At 48.4% G+C, this 15,112-nt stretch overlaps 1 protein-coding gene across 5 annotated transcripts in view; it reads right to left on the bottom strand.

The window, feature by feature from the left end:
• Positions 1 to 15,112, bottom strand: part of Sipa1l2 (signal induced proliferation associated 1 like 2) — a 158,754-nt gene that overhangs the window by 54,020 nt on the left and 89,622 nt on the right. For all 5 annotated transcript variants that reach the window (XM_057753431.1, XM_057753433.1, XM_057753434.1 and 2 more), the window contains exons 4-8: positions 13,877 to 14,010; positions 11,964 to 12,152; positions 7,491 to 7,665; positions 6,163 to 6,266; positions 672 to 829 (exon numbers count right to left, since the gene is read on the bottom strand). In XM_057753431.1, the coding sequence (XP_057609414.1) occupies positions 672 to 829; positions 6,163 to 6,266; positions 7,491 to 7,665; positions 11,964 to 12,152; positions 13,877 to 14,010 (760 nt within the window). The remainder of the gene's footprint in view (positions 1 to 671; positions 830 to 6,162; positions 6,267 to 7,490; positions 7,666 to 11,963; positions 12,153 to 13,876; positions 14,011 to 15,112) is intronic.

The raw sequence follows: 15,112 nt of genomic DNA, 5'->3' as shown, positions 1-15,112 counted from the left end.
AAAAAAGAAAAATAAAGAAACCACATACACCCAGTACAAGCAGTAAGGCAGGAGCATCCTATCAACACACGGAGGGAGCAGTTATTCATTCTAGTCATCTCCTAAGGCAAAGCCCCAGATAGGCACCAGGACTCAAAGCAGGCCCAGTGGAGATGGTCTTGGGGCTCTGCAGCACACACAGGCCTTAACGTCATCAAGGCAAGTGGTGCTGGGTTTCAGTGGCCCTGCCAGGGAGTCTCTAGGACTTTATCTGCCATTCACGTCCCTAACAGGACACACCATCTGGCTGAGGTGTCAGCCATGGGCCCTTGTTCAGTCTCTCAGGAAAGCAGAAAATGGAACCCTACTACTCTGAGCAGCTAGGTTCTTCCTTTCTCAAGAGAGTGAGGCAATTACTGCTTAGAAAAACAATCAGAATGAGGATGGCTAAGGAATGTACCTCTGTGGTAGAGCTCATGCCTAGCAGACACGTAGCCCTGGTTTCAATCCCCAGGACTAGCAAAAATAAATAAAAATTATTATAAGGCAGGTCATAATCTCAGCACTTGGGAGTCTGAGTTCCTGGCCAGCCTAGGCTACACAGTGGAAGAGGAGAGAAGCAGGGAAGTTAGGTAGTTACGGGTCCAGGAGAAGAACTGAAAGCCAGATGGGAAGTAGCGCCACAGGCTCACCTGTAGCACACGTTTTCTGTGCAGGGGTTGTGCACCTTCACAATGACGAAGACGTGCTGGAAGTGCGAGCGAATGTTCTTGGGGGTGAATGGTAGGGCGCCAGGCTCCTGGAAGACGATGGTCACGATGTCGTTCCCAATGTGCCTCTTCCTCAGAAGCTGTGCAGGGAAGGGAACACCCAGAGTGATATACAATACAGTAATATATACACATCCCACTCACTCTCTACTGAGGAAGGACTAGAGACAAGCAGAACAGATTCCAGTGGCCTTGAGCATATTGATAAGCTGGGTGTCACAAGCAGAAGACCCTCAGAACAGAAATCTAAACATCCAAGTTCATCAGAGAGAGAGCATGATACCTGGGAGGGAAGTGGGCTTCCCTAGGCTACATCCCTAGCTATCCCTTTGACTTACAAATCTACCTCTATTCTCTCTTATCTTTACCAGCTATTGCTTCCATCCTAAAGTAGCACACTAGTGCTCAATATACTTGTAAGATATGCTATGGTCTAAGCACCTCACCTTAGAGGAGGAGACGGGGTTCAGGGAGGGGTGACCTACTGCACACACAGCCCTGGCTTAGACCACAGGCTCCCATGCTGCCTTGCATTTTGGCAAGAAAACCAGGAGGCTGCCTCCATGTGTAGCATAGGTCTTCAAATTAATTAACTGAAACTTGGCTTTTTGATAGAATTCAAACTAATTAAAAAATCTGGAATTCCACTACACTAGCAGTTAGGAAACCCAGCCTTTTGCAATCTTACAAAACTGAAAGTCTAGGGGAGAGGAGGAAGCCAGACTTGCTTCTGACATCACTTCTGCCAAGAATGTTCCTCACTCCAAGCTCTTCCCGGACAGTTCCTGTGTCGATGTGGAGTGAGGCACCTTGGCACACCTCACCCAGACAGTTGTTTCTGCTCCCGAGGCTTGGATTTGAAATGTCTCCCAAAGCCTCATGCAAGAAAGCTCAGCCCCATGCAGCAGCGCTCACGGGGACTCTGACTTCCAGTGGGAAATCTAAGGAAGGGCTCATAACAGAAAGTACCAGTGGGAAGGGGTGATGGTGACGAGGCAGGGCCTGGCTGGAGGAAGCAGCACACTGTGGGAGTGCCCGGGAGGGCTGTATCTGGTGTCCTGCCTCCAGCCTCCCAGAGGGCAGGAGGTACATAGCCTTCCTCTGACGTGCCCTCCTACCTCACTAGAGACCAGAAACACAGAGCCAAGTAACTACGAACTGAAACGCTGGAAATTGTGTGCTATGATAAACCTTTTCCTTGTCCACACTGATTTTTCTCAGATGTTTTGGTAGTGAGAAGTCTGTCAAGGCTGCACCTCTGCTCCACCCTTATGCCTAGGTCACCCAGGTCCACTCTCTTCCCTTACTGGTTTAAGTTCCTATCTAGGTCGTGGTCTTCCCAGGGACAGGAAATGTACCGACTGGCTTCCTGCCTTCAAAGGCATGCCCAACACCAAGGAGGCACCCAATGCACAATTGCTAAATGAACAAATGAGGCACCCAACCCATGTTCCTTCTGCCATGCATTAAAAGCATGCTCACCTTCCTGGGACCACATGCCAAGACCCCTACACAGGAGGCCCCTGGAAGTACAAGCAAGCAACACAGAAATGAGCCCCGCCCATTTCAGATACAGCCAGTCGCCCACCAGGGAGCTGGTGCTGTCACTGCAGGGCTGGGCCCATCTCCGGCAGTAAATCTCCCTTCACTGCCAACAACAAAGAACACGACCTTGCCCTTGAGTTTATTTGGCTCCTACAGAACATGTTTCACTGTCCTGGGCATTGAGTTTGACTTTTAACCCCCTTTAAACTTGGAAATAAAAAGGATCCATAGAGAGCTCCCTGGCTTCTAATTTAACACATAAAGAGCCAAGGAAGTAAAACTGAAACGCTCCTCCCCAAGAGTCTTGCTCATATCCTGTGGCTGTCTGAGCACAGGGAAACCATTGTACTGCCAGGAGTTTTGAAACACATATTGATACACAGTATTAATCTCCCTATTCAAATCTGTAGTTTTAACAGACTTTGATATACCTCTAAGTAAAATGCACCATTTCAAATTCATGTTTTTAAAAAAAATACAGTTAAAAACTACATTAGGCAAAACAGGTCCCCCCTCTTTCCTGATACTTGACAAGTTCATTTTCATATATTGTGACCACACCTAAGAAGATCAAGAACGAAGCAGCTATTAAAATTGAAACAGGCCTGGGGCTGTGATGGGACATAGCTGTAGAACACAGAACACAGCAGCCTGCCCTCCACATCCTTCACTGAGAATTTCCAAAGGTCAGGACATCTTGGAGTCACAGTGAAGACAGAGCTAATAGAACCAACGGCCAGGCAGGGGCTCTGCACCACTGTACATTGTGTCCCTTGGCAGTCAGATGACCGAGCTATGAGGAGCATGTGGCATACAGTAAGACCCTGTCTCAAAGCACCAACAAGCTAAGGGAGGCAGGCATTCTCACAGTCAAACAAGGCCTGCGTTTCCAAAGGCAGGCTTTCTTGCTCCCCACAGAAGCACAAAAGCTAGCTGGTAGCTCTGGGTTCCCACCAGCCACCTCCAACTTAACTGAGGTTCCAAACATTTATCACCGAATTAACATCTCCTATGACCATAGTATATCAACAGCCAGAGTAAATGTACAAACTAGCCAGGCAACGATACTGTACAATTAAAACAAAGGCACAAAGCAGAGTGTGGATTTTCAGAGCCTTCCTGAAAAGGCTAAGAGGAAAACAGGGCTAGTGCAGCCCTCGGCTTCCACAGCAAACTTCGAGCTGCTGTCATTCCTATGCGGGGCGAGGAAGATACAAACCACAGAGCCACTCCTGGGCTTTCTCCTGGCAGAAAGTGTCAGTCATGGGGGGACACAGGCTCAATCCTGATCTGCTCATATAGCACTGAACAACTGAGGCTGCTCTAGGATCTAAGTGCTCATCAGCTGTAGCAAGCAGGACCCATGAGGTGCAAAACCCTTCACAGCAGGGCCTGCAGCTGGTCTAACACAGCCCAGGCCAGTCCAAGTATTGCAGTCTGTAAGTCCACTGTAAACATAATAACAAAACTCCAAGGGCCTGGTCACTCCTAGGTAATTCATAGGGCTTAAGGCCCCTTCCAGTCAGGGCCAACTGAAGTTCGCACATGCACTAAGAAAGAAAAGGTTACAGTGGGCCAGGCCCTGTGCTGTCTCCTAGTTTATGAGCCTACTCTGAGGAAAGGGTGTCTCTGCCAAGGTGAGCTTTGAAGTTGCTGTGTGAAGTTCTCGGTGATGACATCACATGTTGGCTGAGCTGTGGTCTCTTCACAGAAGGGGTACACAGGAAACACAGCCTTAGGAGAGACTAGTTATGAGCTTATCCTGTGTAGAGATGTGGGATCCCAGGGCATCTGTGGTCTAGGGGCCAGTAAGGCTTCTCCCGTGGGAAGGGCTCAGGCCTGCTAACCATTCCTGAACTTTACTACCTCAACAAGCAGCTCCCGGAATGATTTATTACAGGAACAAACACACGAAATCAGATCCTCTTGAGGACAAGCCTGGGCCAGTTAACAAGTTACAAACACTCTGGTGCTAGTAAGAACAGGGGTACAGTGGAGTTGGGGTTCCAGTTGGGCTGAGTCCCATGGTGACTGCCATGGGACTGGCCCTTCAGACTTTTCTGCTCTTGGTATTAAGTTTGTGGGCATTATTTGCAGGATGAGAGAGATGGGAAGAGTCAGAAGAACCTGTGGCAAAATTTTACTAGCCACGCCCATGATCAGGGAGTGCCACTGTTCAGCTACAACCAGAACATCCCACCAGCAAGTAGATCAGCAAGTCTACCAAACGCCTGGGCGAAGAAAGTCACCCAAACTACTGAGGCATTCGAGCCTTACCTTTACACAACAGATCTTTAGGAATGGGGACAAAGCCAGCAAGCAAATTTAGTCACCTAAAAATACCCATGAGCTGCACCTACGGGATTATAAAACAGTTAACAATAAAACTTAGGCACACTGCACACAGCACTGCTTAGGGCTCGGAGCCGGGCCTGGCAGTGAAGGCTAGTAATCCCGGGGACCTAGGGAGATCTTCCAAAGATGAAATGGGAAGAACAACAAATACTAGAAGACACGATGGATCATCCAGGGAGGGCAAGAACGGAGTTAAGAGTCTGAGGAAAACATTCAGCCAGGCAGTCCCAGAAGGGAGGGTGTGAAGTTTGAAGTTTGCTCCTGAGGGGAAAAGCCCAGTGGTTTCCTTAGCTGAAGGACCTTTGGGGTTTAGAACTAGTGGGAGGGAGAGGAAGTCGCTGGTCATTTCTTTGGGGGAAAAAAAACCCATAAGTTTTGACTTAATTAATGGATTTCACAAATGTTTAAGAAATGAGAAAATTTGGGGTTGGACAGAAGGTTTAACAGTTAAGAGCACTGGCTGCTATTCCAGGGGATCCAGATGTGGTTCCCAGCACCTACATGATGGCTCACAACCATCTGCAATGCCACCTCCCAGCAAACACTCATAAACATAAGACAAACAAATCAAATTAAAATAAAAAGAAAATGAGGTAGTTATCTGCTGTTATGTTTCACTCTCCAGACGAGCCACTCTCAGGCCCCCTGCGGTGTCTGCACAGGAAGGCAAACGTCTCAGGCTCCCTGCGGTGTCCGCACAGGAAGGCAAACGTGGTGTCCAGAATGTAAGCACTCAGCAATAACTGTCTCTCTGCCACAGACCACACACCAGCAGCTTAGGCCCTGCCCTGGGAGTGAGTCACCTCCAAACTCAGGCAGCCTTCTTCCTTTAGAGGGGCTGGGATTGGGGCAGCTACCCCACAGGACCACCTTATGTGCCCCAAACTCCCACATCGTGGAGCAGCCACAGCACTGCCAAGATCTGCTATCAATTCTAGCAATTTCTGTAAAAAGAACTCAACTCATTTTATAGCTACACAAAACATCCTGTTAATTACTTGGTGATGTTTTAGGCATCGTTAAGCTTTCAACACTTAAGTCTGCGGAGCGACTGCCAGTGCAGGAGAATCCTCTCCCCACACAAAGGGTCAATACAGTGTGTCACTGAAACAATATAATAAAACCCCAATGAGGAGCAGCAGCTAAGAACAGCTTTAGCCCCCAATGCAGTTAATATTTTCTAAAATCAAGTTATTCACCCACATGAGGAAACCTGTCTGTCTGGTCCACATAGTTGTTCTCATAATTAACATGATGGACGGGGGTTCTCTTAAAAAGTCTGCGTAGCTAGCTTCTCAGTTTCCTGATCAATAAAAAATACAACAATCTTCCCATAAAGGCTCTGATATCCTACAGTAACAGCCAGAGAGTCAGCTTAATGGGAGCAACCTATGGTTAAATGTAAATTCGTAGTCTCACTCTTCCCCCTCCCCAGCATGATGGATCTGGGAGCTGGATGGATGCACTGGGGGACACAGGAGTGGGGACATGCCACAATGCATACACTCCTTACCTGCTGCCTGTTGTTCGGCATATATGGAAGCAATGTCGACACGTGGAACATGAGTTCAAAGTCTTTGTATGTGGTATAGAGGGAATGAGTCCCCGTGGAATCGGCTAAAAACAAAGCAAGCAGAAAGCTAGTCAGGCAAGCACAGAACCAGGGTCTACCGTGTGGACGGTGCTTTCTGCAAAGGATGAGAAGCCCAAGCCGCACTGTGTGTAAACTTGGATGTTCTGCTCAGCTGCTCAGCTCTCCCCTGGAGCTGCCCTCCCAGGCCTCTGCTCTCCTGTCAACTTTCTACTGAGCATGCTCTCAGAGACTCAGACCCAGGGTGGGAGATTATGGTCTCTTTCTGTACCTCCTTCCTGTATAAACATACGCTAAGAAACGGTAAAGCTGGGGAACTGGCTCAGCTGGCAGAGTGCTTGCCAAGAGAGTGGGGGAGAGAGCGAGGATCTGCAGCACCCATGTCAAAGGCTGGGCGAGGAGTGGTGTCTGCACTTGGCAGGTGTGGAGACAGGCAGATGGAGGTCGCTGGGCAGCCAGTGTAGCCTCATCAGTGAGCTCCAGGTCCAGTGAAAACTCCTATATCCAGTGAGATGGCCCAGCAGGTGAGAGCTACTGCCGAACAAACTAGAAAATCCAAGACTGAGCCCTGGAACCCACACAGACCAACCAGAAGGATACGGCCATAATCCTAGCCTTTCTATGGCAAGATAGGAGGTGCTAACAGAACTGCCCTCACACACCGGGCTCAGAGAGCCTGGGGTACTTTAGGTAGTATAAAAAATGAGACAGCCTGCCTCAACAACATGGGAAGAGGAAATCAACTGCTCAAAGTCATTCTATGATCCTACCTCCCCAGCCCATCATGGTGTTGTGTGTACTATCATCTACCTCCTCAGCCCACCATGGTGCTGTGCATGCTATGATCTACCTCCACACGCCCATCACGGTGCTGTGCGTTCAGAGTCACACATGAGAAATAGAAATTAAAGGGCATAAGGTGGAAAACAATGCAAGAGGGCACTGACTGACATGAACCTGCATGCACTCTGCACAATATACACAAACATGTACATACACATACACCATATATAAATATTCTAAACAAGAAATGGTGGTGTCTGAATTGTTGATTGTAAAGCTAGTCATCTGTTGTTTTTAAATGTGTATAAAGACACACATGTAAATACACAGGCCACTCACATATACACGCATGTAAACATACACTCACAAAACCACAGAAACTCACACATACACAAACACAAGCTACACAGGCTATTTGCACACACGTGCGCACAAACACCGTAACTCCAACTCGCAGAGGTGCTTACTCTTATTGTCCAGCTGTGCGCGGTACTTGCTGAAGCCTTTCAGCCGCACCCTCTGGCCGAGGAGGTCCAGGAACTCCTCGAAGGCTGGCCCTGCGGTCTCGTTGTTGTACATCTCCTCTTCCGTGCTCTGCCCGGCTTTGCAGTACAGGATCCCGATTTTGTGCTGAAAGCTCAGCTAAAATGAGAGGAAACATGATGAACTTGGCAGCCAGGCCAAACCTGCTCGCTTCTAGCCAAGTTAAAGCTGTGGAAGCCCGGGATCTGGTTCCCAGGAAAGCATGCTGGAGAAAGTCCCAAAAGCGACTCTCATTGTGCAAGATGTTACAAACAGGAACCAAGTCCAGAAACCCTAGGATACAGCTAGAGAAGAGTGAAACCCTAAGAAACACTGTCTGTGGCCAGCGCCGTGTGGGGTTTGAGAAAGAGTGGGCAGCCCTGTGCAGACACAAAGCGAAACTGCAACTGTGTGAATGCCTCGTCTAACACACTTCACAGCAGAATTAGGGTTATCTCCCAAGTTCAGGAAAGGGTAAGGCCATGGACTCAGAAAAATTTTCTCTTCTCCGGCTCTTTTGTTTTTTTCTTCTGTAATTTATTTGATCATTCATGGGAAAATGTTGGCCGAGAGGAGAGAAATCAAATCAAATTACGGTCTGGTAAGGGAAGAATTCCAACGAGAACTGCAATACGTGTGCATGCATAGACAATGTTTTGTCTCCACCAAAGTACGTTTGGTTGTACAGTTACAGTCATTTCTCACATTTTGACTGTTTTGAAAAGAAAACATTGGCCACAGACACGAGACTCCAGAAAGAGCTGTGGCAGCCATTGAACAGTTCCTGCCACAATCCTACGTCACAGTCAATACCGTGTCAAAGTGGAAGCTGCTGATTTCCTCCAGAACCAGAAAGAAACTAGTTCTAACTTCAGCACTTGCTTCTCCCGGCCCCCAAAGATCAGCTTCTCGGTCCTGGCAGCAGAGGCCTTGGTCCTCCAGCAGCAGCGAAGCCTGAGAGACTGACCTTCAGACGTCACCAGCTCTGCAGATGCGGCTCCACAGCAGGTTGGCCTTTGGAACTGAGATGGGAAACTCAGCCTCTAACTGAACCCCACAGCCAACTCTAGCAGCAAAGCGAGGCAGAATGACAGGCAGTTCTTAGAGTCAGAGCACAGTAACAGTCTCAGCTGCTTCAGTATCCACGGTGAGAGAGAGTGGTGCTTCCTGGGTGACCTCAGCAGGCTGCGGAAGCTTCGCTGTCTCTTTGATGGGTGCTGACAGGAACCAGGGTGGGTGTGGAGCGTGGAGCCACAAGCTCCTCATCACACAGACCACAATGGCTTTGGCCTGGACTGTGGCTTCCAGAGGTTAAGCAGCTGCTACTGAGCACCTGGCATTAAGGGCTTATTCTTTACTGGGGTCAAATGGGATTTTTTTCCCCCAAAGGGGAAAAAAAAATCAACAAACTCAATTTGACAAAACTTTGTTGTTCTTTACGAATAGCAGCGGTCTCTGAGTTGCTTGGAGATGGCTTAGATCTTCAGAGCTTTAGGGACGAGGTGGTTGACCTCAGCAAGGCCAGAGTGACGTCAAAAGGTTCCAAACATGTACTCTGTACTTACTCTACCATGGCCAGAAAATCTCAACTGCAGCGCCCACCAGTAAACTCTAGAACAGGCCATCACTTGCATGGCTGTGACCCCACAGGTGTGGTTTCAAGCTGGCTGAGCCGAGCCCCCCGTGGGCTTGCGTGCACGCCCTGACTCCCCACACCTGGTGAAGTCCCGGCACTCCTTGGGTCTTTATGCAGGCCAAGGGTGGCAGCTCCCTGCTCAACACTATGCTGTCGATTTCACTGTCTTCCATGCATCCAAGAAAACCCAAATTGCGTCTAAATCCAAACTAAATGGGAATGGTGTTTCCAACCACTAGACCTGCATTGTACGGACCAAGACCTTTGGGAAATGTAATGACAGAATCAGAATCTAGATCCTGTAGATAGAGGGACACACACAGCATGGCCAGGAACAGGGCTACACTCATGGGTGGTCACCACTATTCACCTCCCTCATCTGTTCTCCAGCAAGATGGAACTGAGAAAGAAATGCTTCTAGGGACCCAGAACCATTTACTACAAGATTGCAGCAATCTAATGCTATTTAGGAAGTGACCTATTGTCACCTGGCCTCTTTTAGAAAACTAAAAAAATGTCAAATGGCACTTCACTTTTCCTCCTCCTAGTACACTGACAATGCTGCTATGGACATAGCTGAGCACATGTCCTTGTGGTATGACTGAGCGTCCTTTGGGTATATACCCAAAAGTGGAATTGCTGGGTCTTGAGGTAGACTGTTTTCTAATTTTCCGAGAAATCGCCATACTGACATCCAAAGGGGCTGTACCAATTTGTACTTCCACCAGCAATGGAGGAGCGGTCCCTTTACCCCACATCCTCTCCAGCATAAATCGTCATCAGTGTTTTTGATCTTGGCCATTCTTTAGGTAACTCTTCTTAGAGGCCAACCTATGGATTTCCTAATGTATAAATCAGAACAGCCTCTTTAAGGAGAAAAAGGCAACGTATGTAGTAAAGATGGCTCAGTAGTTAAGAACACTTGCTCTGTAGAGGATCCAGCTTCAATTCCCAGTACCTACATGATGGCTCAGAACCACCTCTAACTCCAGTTTTAGGGAATCTGATGCCCTCTTCTGGTGTGCATACATTCACATACATAAAAATAAAAAAAAAAAATCTTTTTTTTTTATCCCAGAGAAGGTATTTAATAATTTTCAGAAATATCTATCCTTATAGTATCATACTGTCTTTTATTTTTTTTTCTTGCTGATTTTTTTTATTAATTAATTAATTTAATTATTAAAGATTTCTGCCTCTTCCCCGCCACCACCTCCCATTCCCTCCCCCTCCCCCAATCAAGTCTTCCTTCCTCCTCAGCCCAAAGAGCAAGCAGGTTTCTCTGCCCTGTGGGAGGTCCAAGGACCACCCACCTCCATCCAGGTCTATTAAGGTGAGCATCCAAACTACCTGGGCTCCCACAAAGCCATTACATGCAATAGGATCAAGAACCCATTGCCATTGTTCTTCAGTTCTCAGTAGTCCTCATTGTCCATTATGTTCAGCGAGACCGGTTTTGTCCCATGCTTTTTCAGTCCCCGGCCAAAAAAAAAATCTTTAAAGAACAAAAAGGAAGTGGGAGTTGGAGAGATGGCTCACTGGTTATGAGCGTCTGCTGTTCTTTCAGAGAATCTGAACTCCCAGCACCCATGTGGGATGGCTCACAACTGCTCACAATCCCAGCCCCAGGGTTTCTGACACTCTTTAGCTTTCTCAGGTACTGGCGTGCGCATACACACGTGCATACACACTTCTAAAAATGGAAAAAAATGGCATTATATAAGCTGGGAGGTAAGTTTATAAAGACAATGTGTTAAAACCCCAAGGCCTCGCATTGTAACTGCTTTTCAGCTTTTCAGCTTTTCACAGTGCTCTGTCTCCTTGCTTGAAACATCTTACCAAATCCAGCAAAGAAAATGAACAAGCTACACTCTCTTCACCTGACTGTGTCCTGAAGGGAAGTGAGATGGCCAGGAGCCAATCAGAGGGAAGCACAAGTGCTACAGAACCCAAGCAAGAGGAGCCACGGCAAGGTTAATCAGCAGTTAAATGTCTGAGCTTTTCTGTTGTGCTAGTGCCCTCACAGGCAGATTTGCTTTCAGGAAAATAAACAGAACAGCAGTGCCTGGAGTAAGAGGGCAGAGTTGGCAGGGTGACGGTAAAATACATCTCTGGTAGGAGTAAAATAAACAGCCTCTTTTCTCAACAGTCCTTGACGTCCAGGACACAGGAGGAGTTGCCAGAGCTGAAAGTTCAGCTGGCACTCAGGTCCAAACATCATCACAACACACAGCCATCTCAACATGGCCAAACTAGAAGACAAGGCCATGGAGCCCTGCCTCCAATATCAGTTTGCTGACGTCCAATTCTAAGATGGTATTCACCCAAGGTCTGAAAAGGCCAGGCATGGCTTCTGGACCTGCCTGGCTTATGACCTCACAACCATCTGCCTTACTCGGTGAGGACATAGCAGACCACAGTTGCCATGTGGTTTTGCCACTCTGCTCCTGAAAAGCAGAACCACATGGTTTGGGGAAAATTTACCCTCTATGGGATTTTCTAGATTGGTCTTGGGGTCATACGCTTTACTTGGAGACATTTGCAATAAATGGTCTCAAAGAAAGAACATGAGAGCCTGGTGTAGAAGCTAATGTCTATAATTCTGGCTACCTGGGAGACTGAGGCAGGAGGATTCTGAGTTCAAGACCAGCCAAAGATACAGTAAGACCACATCTTTAGAGAAAGGCGAGCTGGCGGTGTGTGCCCCTGTGCATGTGTGTGTATGTGTGTGTCCCACACAGCTAAGGTTTGCATGAACTTTCTGGCCACACACTGTACGCACCCCTTGTTCATCCAGCTTGAGCAGCTGCTCCGGGACTTTGGGGGAGCTGGCTGCCTGCCGCAGGCACTGGATGCTCAGCTCTGGGATAACATACTCCAGGACTTCCTTGAGGGGCAGACCCCGGGCAGTTCCATGTCGGGCTGTGGAGGGGACAGCATCTTCTAGGATCGCTCCTCTCAGCGTTGTGAGCTGGGACAAATGAGACTCCAGTTAGTACCTGGTGCTGGTTACTCACAAGGGGTCTAATAGTTTAGCAAGGAAGCGAGACACTCCGACTGAAACAAATCAACATTCCTTTTATCAACAACACTACAGAAGAACAGGAGGGCACCAGGAGGGGCAAACAGATCAGACAAACAGAGGAGAACCTAAGAATGAAGGAAACAAGGCCGAGCAACACAATTGACCTGAAGTCCTGAAACCCCATGGGAAGGCTACTGAGGAGGGACCCGGGATAAGCCCACACAGTACATCCCCCTCCTCCAGTCTCTGCATTTCTGTTTATCCCCTTCTCCTTTCTTGTCTTCTGATTAATATCTATGCCAAGCACTCCTGGGGGTGCATGTGGGTGGCTGAGATGGGACCACAGGACCCAGTCTCACGTTTTGTTCTACTGCTTGGAAGCCTAGTGTTCTGAATGAGAATGGTCCCCATAGGCACATATTTGAATGCTTGGTGCCTGGCTGGTGGAACTGTTTGGGAAGGATTAAGAGGTGTGACCATGTTGGAATAGGTGTATCACTGGGAGTTGGCTTTGAGGTTTCAAAAGCCCATGCCATTCTGTTAGCTCTCTGCCTCCTGCTTGTAGATCAGGATATGAGCTCCTAGCTGCTCTTACAGTGCCATGCTTGCCTGCTTGCTAGATGCCCCATCCCTACCATGATGATCATGACTCTAACCCTTAGTAACCATGAGTCCCAATAAATGTTTTCCTTGATGTTGCTTTGGTCATGGTGTCTTCACAGCAACAGCAAAGTAAGTAAGACACCTGGGTCACCATTCCAAGCTGTCCTGATAGGGAACAGCCACTGCCGTGTGGTCCAAGTAAATGTGGCCACGGGGATACCTGGCATGTACAATGTTCTCTGTGCACTCATAAAGCCTGTGACCTGCACGAGCCATGCTGTCCACAGACCTCAGGGAAGGTGACGAGTGTGACGGACATCAAGACAACTGGCTTCATCAATTATTTACATTATTATCTTAAACTTTAGTCTGCACAGGTCTGTCTTCAAAGCTGTCACTCAAGGAATAGGCTTACCCCATATGGACATAGTCAGTACCGAGCCCAGGAAACCAGGACACCTGCATATATCAGCTAAGACATACAGGGTCATCGTGCTTACAGAAACAAAGGAAATCAGAAAAGCCTCTTTTTTTCTTTTTTTTTGTCTGACCTAACATGGTCAGCTGGCACATTCTGGACAGTCTGCCAAATGGGGCCCACTCTAATTGTGTGGGACAGAGGACTCAGGCCTAGCTGGACCATATGTCCAGTGATCTCGAATCTTACTTGTATGAGACCAGGCAGGCACAACAAGCTGCTTTGCCATGGCATGGGCTGGATGGACATGTAGTCAGATTGGTTATAGGTGCCTGTCAGACCCACTGCAGGCCGCCTCATCTCTTGCATTTGGTTTTAAATGCATTTCCAAATTCTGGTACTAACTATGCAGCTCACATTCATCCTCATGTCTCAGTCCGAGAACCTGCCATCTTTACCATGCTATAGGTAAGTTGGCAGTAAGATTACAGCTACCTAAGATCCAGGACAGGCTTCCAAGTACTCACTCAGGATAAAAATCACGTAACCCCTCTCAGAGTCCTTAAGCGTTAGATGACTGATAAGAAAATTAGGTTTTCCAAAGTTTAACAAAGTGGCAACGAGGGCGGACTCCACAGCAGCCTCTCACCTCACTGGTCCTGAAGGCCACCCTGTAGTTGAACTGGGACCCTTCTTTCTCCTTGGGATCTTCCACCTTCTCCCTCCGGATGCTGACTGCCACGGGGCCAAGGTTTTCATCTATTCCAAAGTAGTTCTGGTGCTCTGGGATTCAAAGGAGCAGAGTTACGGGGGAGAGCAACGCTGCAGCATTGGTTCACGTATGTCCCCAGGGGAGCGCCACGAGGCTGCACCATGATCCCGCGCACAGAGCACCCTTCCTGTTCCCTATCTGGAAATGCTATCCGGTCCTGCTGCCTCACTCACTACCTCTCTGCTCTTCACTCTCAGGGTCACGAGGGCCCACACCCCAAAGCTGCCATCAGCAGGATGGGCGACCGTCCCCAGCACTGTGGAGAGACATGCCTCCTCCACAGTCATCGCTGACGGCTGCCAGGTGCTGCTCCCTCCACACAGATGCTGACCTCCTCTGACTGAAAGAGACTCCTGAGGTTACCCCAGAGTGATCCTAGCCATTAGTGGAGTCATCAAACTGTCTCTAGTGTCTAAGGAGAAACTTGGTGACAGGGAACACATGACGACTGCTGGGCTGTGAAGGTCACTGGTCCTACAAACACAGTAACCCCCTCCACCGAGATGCCAGTTCACCTTTTCTTTCCCATAAATCCCTGGCCCTTGAATGAGACCCAAACCAAACAACACCATAACAGGAATGGGCACCAGGGTGTCCCATCTCTTAGGCACAGGGTGCCACAGGATACATTTTCTAATGGATAGTCACCAGCCTTCACTCGTCTTCATTATAGCCACATGCCAGGTGACATTTAGCAGTGGGGACACAGGAACATTCAAGGAAGCAATCTTCACTCATGATGTGAACCTCCTGGCAGGAATCCTTCCAGTGCGGACACTCCTCGCTCTGTGAACAACTCTTGCTGGACCGCAGACCCTTCACTGAGGGTTACCATGTCCCGCTGCAGTCTCTACACTGATGTCTCTCCAGAAACAGCCCGACTTACGGCAGCATGACAGAGGCGGTGGGCTGTGCAGAGCAGTAGTCCACATGCCCGTTAATGCAGGTTAGAGTGCACCCGTCATTCACAGCCATATCACACAGAACCACGTGCAGAACAGGTACAGATGTGAGTTCTTTACGAACCACAGCCTGGTCAGTTCTCCAAGGGTTGTTTCCTTAAACGTGGAGTTTTTCTTCACTCTTATGAAACATCACATTCATTCCCTCTGG

This window comes from Chionomys nivalis, chromosome 21 (assembly GCF_950005125.1).
Source record: "Chionomys nivalis chromosome 21, mChiNiv1.1, whole genome shotgun sequence".
Taxonomy (NCBI): Eukaryota; Metazoa; Chordata; class Mammalia; order Rodentia; family Cricetidae; genus Chionomys; species Chionomys nivalis.
Note: the sequence above shows the minus strand (reverse complement) of the source record. Positions and strands in the feature narration are given on the sequence as shown.